The 8,214-nt window shown below is 42.1% G+C and overlaps 1 protein-coding gene across 2 annotated transcripts; it reads right to left on the reverse strand.

Moving 5' to 3' along the window:
- Positions 1-280: 280 nt before the first annotated feature.
- Positions 281-5,535, reverse strand: LOC120768527 (Krueppel-like factor 10). 2 transcript variants are annotated; one of them, XM_040095257.1, is made up of 2 exons: positions 5,313-5,535; positions 281-1,899 (listed from the first exon to the last, which is right to left on the reverse strand). In XM_040095257.1, exons 1-2 carry the CDS (start codon positions 5,373-5,375, stop codon positions 394-396), a joined length of 1,569 nt encoding a protein of 522 aa, XP_039951191.1. In that variant the 5' UTR covers positions 5,376-5,535; the 3' UTR covers positions 281-393. The 2 variants fall into 2 exon arrangements, with proteins under 2 accessions (XP_039951191.1, XP_039951190.1); XM_040095256.1 differs by lacking the exon at positions 5,313-5,535 and adding an exon at positions 2,074-2,394.
- Positions 5,536-8,214: the final 2,679 nt, after the last annotated feature.

The following is an 8,214-nucleotide window of genomic DNA, read 5'->3' on the forward strand; positions in this document are numbered from 1 at the left end:
ATTGACAGCGTCTACGGGCTGCTTTTGCATAAATACGATTACATATTATATATGAGATTAAATATGCTAATTACGTATGTATGTGTGTGTTATAGTGGTTCTATGCCTTTAAGTAATGTTTCATTCCTCAATGAGAGGTACCTTACAACAAAAATTATATATCAAATAAATAAATACATAGACATTCTTAAGAAATTAAACATTTTACTATAAGCAACAAGAAGTATGGAGCTCAATGGTATGACATCTCTACAACTACTACTCAAGAAATTTTACTGCATGTTTTTGTTGTTTTAAATTAATATGAGTTTGGAATGACGGACGCTTGACTGCTAAATCCCAATGCCCGGGCAATTTGTTCTGCTGCCACTAGACGGTGTTAATTGTGAGCGCTTAACGTTGTTGTTGCACCTGCATTTGCTGCTGGTCGGCGATGAGCGTGGTGAAGGCGGTCGGCAACGCGCCCACCTGCTGCAGACGCAACAAGTCGCCGGCGCTGCAGACTTGCAGCTGCAGAGCGGCGCCGTTACTGGCTGCTGTGGACGTGGCGGCGGCGAGTGGCGCGTGCTTCGCTGTCAAAGGCGCGCTGCACGCTGGTGCAATTGGACGCAAGTGAGTTGTGCCACTGTGAGCGCCAGCTGGCGTTACGACGGCAGGTTGCTGTTGTTGGCCACAGGCGGTTGCGGCAGCGGCGGCGGCCGCTACTGCGGCTGCCATTGTAGCGGCGGCAACATTGCGGTTCACGCCGTTCGCCTTATCCTTGCCATGGCGCTTGATGTGCTTGGACAAGTGATCGCTGCGCATGAACTTCTTCTGGCAGACGCTGCAGACGAACTTCTTCTCGCCGGTGTGGGTGCGCTTGTGACGCGACAGCTCGTCGGAGCGCGAGAAGCGCTTATCGCAGTTCTCCCACTTGCAGATGAACGGCCGCTCGCCGGTGTGCACGCGCTGATGCGCCTTCAGGTGGCTGGACTTGAAGTAGTTCTTGCCGCAGTTCGGATACTCGCAGACGTAAATGCGTCGACGCTCGGCGGCAATTTGCGCTGCTGTCATTTTGTGTACGGGCGTTGCGGCTGGTGTGCTGCTGGCCGCGGCGATGGATGGATTGCCGGTGACGTTTTGTAGCAGGCCATTGCTGGCGTTCAGCACCAACAATTGCGCGGGAATGACTGTGGTGGCGTTGGGCGCGCTGCCGTTGCTGGACGCGCGTGTCGCCGCGGGTGTTAGGTAAATACTTTTCGGTGCAATTACTTGATACTGTGGCGGTGTGGTGGTGTACATTTGTTGTTGTTGCTGTGCTGCGCTAACGGTTGTTTGGACAGCCGGCAGCGTGAAGCGGAAGTGTGTTTGCGCCAAATCCAGTTTGGATTCGCTTTGCTCTTTTTGTTCTGGTTGCTGTTGTGGCTGCTGCACGGACGCCGGCGCCGAGAAACTGCTGCAACGCGTACGATTCATCTTGAACTTCAAGCTGCGCCACACATTGGTTTCGCTGCAGTCGTCATCGGAGGTCAGCAGCGGTGCTTGCGAGACTGTACTGCTGCTGTTGCTGGTGGTGGTTGTGGTGGACGCGGCGGAGGCGCTGGAAATGGTGGAGGAGCACGAGTTCTCGTCGATGGCGGAACAAATGCCCGAGCTGTTCACATGCATAATAACGCTAACGCGCTGTGTTTGTTGTTGCTCTTGTGTTTGTACTTGTTTCTGTGTTTCTGGCGGCGGCGTTAATGCAGCTACGGGCTGTGGCAATTCCAAGCGCTGTTTCTTGCAGGGTGGTGTCTCGGCGTCATCTTCTGTGTCCGAGGGATTTGGAGTGATTATGTGCTGCTGCTTAGACTGTTGGCTGTACTGCAGCTTGGCTTTGAGCATCTCCTCGTGCAAATGCTGTGCTGAGGGCTTTTCATCCTGCAAAGGGAAGAAGAAAACATCGAATTAGTAAATAGTTGAGAGCTATGTGTGTATAACGCCTAAATGTAGGCAACGTTCTTCAAATAAAGTGTAGCGCAGTGGTAACAGTGGTAATAATCAATCTTTGATGTTCATAAGTCCTCATTTCTATAATAAATAGTTCCAACTAACTGCATAGTAATCCCGTATACGCTTTCGTTCTCGGGCTTTTGTAGTTCTTGAACTTGAAACTGGCGTCGCCGGCGCGCGCGTGTATAAATAACAAACAATTGCAGGACATTCTTGCCCACGAAAGCGGAGCTCATTTGCGCGGTCGCCATTACAGTTTATGTTGGCTTTGTATTGTGAGGTCATCGCTGATTGCCCACATACACAAGAGAAACGTGTAACCTCAATACAAAATTGCTAACCAACATGATTGCTGCTGCCATAACGCGTTCGAACGACACAATACGAAAAGCTTCTACCTTTCGGAACGTACGTAAGCACTTATCAGGCGCGCATAAGTGCCACACATGCTGACGCGCATAAAATGCTTTGGCGCTCACTTAACTAGACACTTTTGTGGGTAGCGTCATTGACTAAATACAATGGGAGAGCCGAAAGACACACGCTGGCTGATGGCGTTCGAGCACGGAGCGAGAGCGCCGTTGAGCGCGCACTAGCTGTTGAGCGCCAATGAGCGTGTGCGCTAAAAATAGCTCATAGACATATGAATATCAGCGCCAGAGCCGTCATTGAGGTGTGTGGGCAAAGAAAAAAATTACAACCAATAAATATCTATATACATATGTATCTACACACATATGTACGAAAATAAATCTTTCTGTGCACATGGGTACATAGTACAAAGCGTGGCACGCACTCACGGCATGACAGCGCTAGTGCAAACAGCAGGCCTACACATGGCGGCCGCGCTACGTCACTACGTCATTGCTATTGTTTATGCCAGAGCTGTGGGAAGGTGAAAATATGTGCGCGCGCGTATGTGTGCGTCTGTTCTAGCGCTTGTTGTGCAAAGAGCCAGGCAGGTGCTTATACAGTGGGGTTAGTGCTGGCATACCGTCGCAATAGCATTGGACTTTGCCAATAAGTGGTTATTCTACATATATAAATATGTATTATGTTTGATATTATTGCCGCTACTGTTTTCACCTTTTTATAGAATTTTCTGTTTTATTGCTATTTATTATTTCGATTGCTGTTTACTGCAGCTGGCGCACGATAAGAAATCGTTGCCTTCCACTAAATTTTAAAATATGTACGTACGTATGTATACTATATTTATATAAATGGGCTTGGCGCTTATGGACGCGATTAGGAAGTCTTGCTATATGATTTTTTGTCGCCGCTGATTAGATAGGGGGCAAGTCAAGAAATCTCGTGTTTAAACTTTAGACAAATTATTGTGGTAATTGTTTATAATTTGGCAATATAAAATCTTAATTTACTGATATGCTTAATCGCTTAGAAAACGCGTAAAAAATATACAAACAAATGGAAAATAATAAGCGTAGGAAACGAGTTTACGACGTCAGCAACCTCCGTTCATAACGCGAAAATATTCACGTACTCACGTCGTGTTCGTCCATAAGCCGACACACATAGAGAACCACTTAAATAGTACGTATGTATGTATGAATATGCGCATTCATAGGAAACCACTGTGAGTACAGCGCCCCACTGCTTGGCATATTTACTCGCTCACAGCGCCACTCTTGCGCTGCTCGGCTCTCGCGCACCTCGGCATTTACGTACGCCAGTGAGCGCGCAACAGTCCAATGTATCATCCACCCAGTCATATAAACGCCACACACATACACATATGACGAGTGATGAATAAGCAGGGGCAGGGCATGCAGGCCGTCGCAAAGGGGTCATACGCTCAGTACGAGCGAATCGAACGTACTTGAGCGCGCTGTGTTGAGTAAATGTACATACATACATATGTACAATGTACATGTTTTGTGTTTTTATACTTTGTAGATTTGGAGGCATGTTGGCCATGCACTGTTCACGTGAACACCAGCTGACGGCCGAGTGAACACGGCGTGATCACAATGCCGGCGCTGGGTGCGAATGCGACGGAGAACATTTGTTTTCACAAAATGTGTGCGCACGAAAGCGATGGGCGAGGCAATAGGCATTAATAGTGTTTTTATTAAGCGCACGGGTGTGTACACAAATACTACATACACACGAACGCCAAAAGTTTGTAGGGGTGTGTGTGTGTAGCTGTAGTCGGTATATGTGAATGAATGTAGGCGGATTAGGTAGACTGGGAGTTGCAAATACAGACGCTTTGTCATACCACCACTCGAAATTGTTGTTGCTTGCTGTTACTTTTTACCGTAGTGTCTTGCCTGAACAATCCCTCATTATGCTTAGCGTGCTTGTAAAAAGCGATTTTTATAGCGTTGCTTGGCAATTTTTCGGTACACACCCTTTTCCGCAACCAAAAAAAGCTAAAATTATTTTTATTTCACTGAAATGGCAAGTGAATTTTCGCGAAATCAACAAAAATTAAAAGAAACTGCATCTATGTATATTTGTAGGTAGGTGGTGTGAAGTCATTGGAAAGCGAAATGTGCATGTGCAATAAAAAAGGGGGAGTGTGCATCCGCTGCCGCAGCGTTTGCCTTTGCCTGCGACGCATTTGCAGTCATTGCAGCGCAGTTGTGGCTATTGTTATTGTTGCCGTAAACGATAATAACAAATTTAATATGTCACTCGTTGGGAGCGTGCAACACAAATCAAGTGCACAAACGCTCGCACGTACATACTTATACATACATACATATATGTATGCATGTTTGCTTGTATGTGTGTGTATTAGTGTATAGCCCAACTTTTTATTAAAGTTGTGTGTGCGGCTACCTTGTAAAAAATGTATTTTTAATTGAAAAATATATTTTTCACTTTTATCGAGCTAATGTCTATATGTAAAGCGAAACCAGCAAGTCAATGAAATAAGCAAATTACAAACTCAAATAAATTAACCCTTTTACATTGTTAAATGTAATTAATTTTGGAGTGCAAAAAAAAATTAAGAAATATTTCAAAAAAATAAAAAAACACCATTATCTAAATATTTTAATATTAAGGCATTTTAAATAAATTTTTTTAACTTGAAAAGTTTTTAAAGCAACCAAAAAAATTTTTTTCAGACAATTAAATATTATTTTACGCAATTGTTTTTAGAATTCATTTCATTAAAAAATATTTTTTATAATTAATATAAATATTTTTTCTGCTTCCTGCGTTTGGCTTTTGCTTTCTTGTTTCTCATTCATATTAAACGCCACTCCCACATTTACCACCCAACCGTTGCCTTTACACTACACTTTACTTAACAATTTCAGTATTTTTGAATTCGAATTTTGGTTTTTCGAAAATTTGCGCATACTTACTTCGTTTTGTTTCTCGCATAGTGGCGGCGTTGCTGGCGGTGAAGGCAACAAGGCGATATCCATAGTGTTTGTCTGTAGAAGCTGTTGTTTTTGTATTAGAGGTAATCCAAATGCAGTAATCCAATGGAATATTTTAGAGCTCACTTTTAGGGTTTTCAACAGTTTTCTTTATTTTTTCTCAAAATAATTTGTGTTTTGCACTTTTCACAAATTCTTTCACTTTTTGCACTTGCACGTTTAGGCAGTAATTTTGTTTTTGCTTTTGCTATAATATTCCAACTCAAATGTATTATTTTGTTCTGCTGTGGAATTTATATGATTAGCTGTGTCTTTGCCACTTTTCTTTTACTAACAGTACTTTTATTTAACAATTATTTCTTTTATTTAGCTTTTCTTTGCTAGCTAAGCGGAGCTGAGCAGAGAATATGGAACCGTTCCGTTCGATATTCAACAAACGAATGAAAACATTTTGATGCCTGGCTGTAGGAAGCCAAGTCGGTCTGGTGTGGTGCGCGTCACTGCGCGCAATGGCGACGTCGGCAGCGCAGCGGCGCTTTGCTGGGTAGAGTCGAGTCGCAGCCACATGCACAGTGAGTGATTGTGTTGACATTGTTGTTACTGTTGTACAACCGATTGATATTCCTTGCCTACAGCTGCTGCTAGCAGCCTAGCTGGTGTTGCTGTTGTTTGTACGTTGGAGTTCACGTTTGCGAGTTGGCTTAATGTATACGATGTTGGCGGCCTCTAGCAGGGGGCGACGTGTGGCAGTGTCTCGGTGACGGAGTCGGCAGCCGCTTTATTTAGCGGTGAAGCTGGCTATGTTGCTGCTGCTGTTGTTGTTGTTGTTGTTGTCGTTGCCATTGTTTTGGCATATTCTCGTACGTGCTGGAGCTGTGCGAAATCCCAGGCGAAGTTGAACTGCAATTCACAGCCATTCAGTGTAATGTGTGGGGGTTTTCACGTACAGCTCACACACACATGCACATAAACAAAGTGTATTTACAAATGTTAGTACGTAGGAGGGAGTGTCCAGCGTACGCTTGTAATCGTCATCAACGAACTAATTTTGCTTGCTATCGGCATTGTCGATACATATACAAACATACTCACAAGTTTAGTATAGCAGCACAGTGTTTGTGCGCTTGTATGCGTGATAAATAGTTTGAGCTGTTGCAGCCGTCATTGCTGCCCACACAACAGCGCCCTTCGGTCACCCACATTTTCAACGCCACACACGCACACACATACATATATATTATACATATATATTTGCCTGCGCGTGTGAATATGTATATATGTATGTATGTATTCATGTGGCAGGTGAAGGTAACTTAAAGTCGCAACGTAGCCAAGTATGTACGCACACACACATATATAATTGAGTGCAAAAAGCGCGCCCGCTGCGTGCGTGTGTGTTGCAGATGCGCGTGGAGCTGTAAAGTGTGCGTAGGTCGATTGAAAATTCTGTATATGTATGTACTTATATCTACATGTAGGAATATTTTCAATGTAATGTAAATTTGACATACCCGATTTGGGAAATTTTTTTAAATAAATGGAGTTATATGAAAAATCTACAAGTTTATAGAAAATTCTACAAATAGTATTTTCGCATAATTAAGTATGCAAGTATTGCTATGCATTTGTATGTGTGTGTATATATATTGCTGTTGAAGTTTATATTTTTGGCTTAAGGCTTGCTGACTCCATTTTGCTGTGCCCACTTCCATACATACATACATACAAACATATGTATGTAATTCCTCTTATGTAAATACAAAGCCACATACTTGCGCTCAGCAACAAACATAATTACTTACATACAAAAAAGTATGCGAAATTTCGTAGTTGTCGTGCCCCTATTCCCAAGCCGTTTCATTCGCGCATTTCGTACAGTTTTGTTGCTTTTTCAGTACTCCACCTTTCTACACTGTACGCTGCTTTATTCGAGTTCACATTTTAAGTCGAGCATTGCTTTTCACCTTTGTACTCTGCCGTAGATATAGAGAAACTTAGTATCTGCGACATTAACAAAGAAAATGCGAGTCACTCTAGTTAACCAATTAACAAAGTCATACATGTGCATACATACATACATATGTACATGTTTACATTTACTTATGCAAGTGAATAACCCGCGCTGTTTTAGTTCTCAGTTCCAATAGGTTATGTACTGGGGTTTTTTCGGTTTGTCAACAATTAATTAAATTTTTTTTCAAATTTTGATTTTTAGAGATCTAGCATATGCGTGCTATGTGAAACATTTCCAATATGTTGGGGCTTTTTTTGAAATTTTTAGCACATTGATGACTCAGCCATCACCTGTTGCTTTAACATCAACAACTACTAACCATATAATATTTTAGAGACTGTTGAGCTAATATCGCAAATTCCAGCAAAATCTTGTGATTATAACATTTTTGAATTATTTACAATTTTTGACTTCAGCGTATTAATGTTCTAAGATAAAATTTCGAGAAAACTCCCGAAAATATTGAGTGCTAAGGTGACGCCAAGAAAACCCCAACTGAGTGCTGCTAAAAATTAAAATAATTATTTTTTTATTTTTTATAACTGTTGATTAGTAATTCCAAGGAAGAGGTGCTCCAATTTTCAGCGCTTCTTCCGAGTAGTATGGAAGATTAATGTTTTTTAAAGACTTTCAATGTTATTAATAAGGCAAAATAAACATGTACATATGTACTTATATGTATGTATGTATATTTTTTATTAATAAATTAAATCGCTTTGCAATTTCTATACGTGTCTAATCTACTTTTTTAGCGCCAAAACGTGCGCTGGTTTAGATCACGTTCTATCGTACAACTTTTAGTGCTTTTAATTGTGCAGATTTCTCTCATATGTACATATATTATATGTACATTTATGTACTATATAACAA

This window comes from Bactrocera tryoni, chromosome 2 (genome assembly GCF_016617805.1).
Source record: "Bactrocera tryoni isolate S06 chromosome 2, CSIRO_BtryS06_freeze2, whole genome shotgun sequence".
NCBI lineage: Eukaryota > Metazoa > Arthropoda > Insecta > Diptera > Tephritidae > Bactrocera > Bactrocera tryoni.

Bases quoted from the DNA above. Each gene is read 5' to 3' on its own strand.
- LOC120768527 (XM_040095256.1), bottom strand. From the start codon at position 2,256: ATGACCTCACAATACAAAGCCAACATAAACTGTAATGGCGACCGCGCA. The intron at 1,900-2,073 runs GTTAGTTGGAAC...TTCCCTTTGCAG, and splicing joins GTATACGGGATTACTATGCA to GATGAAAAGCCCTCAGCACA.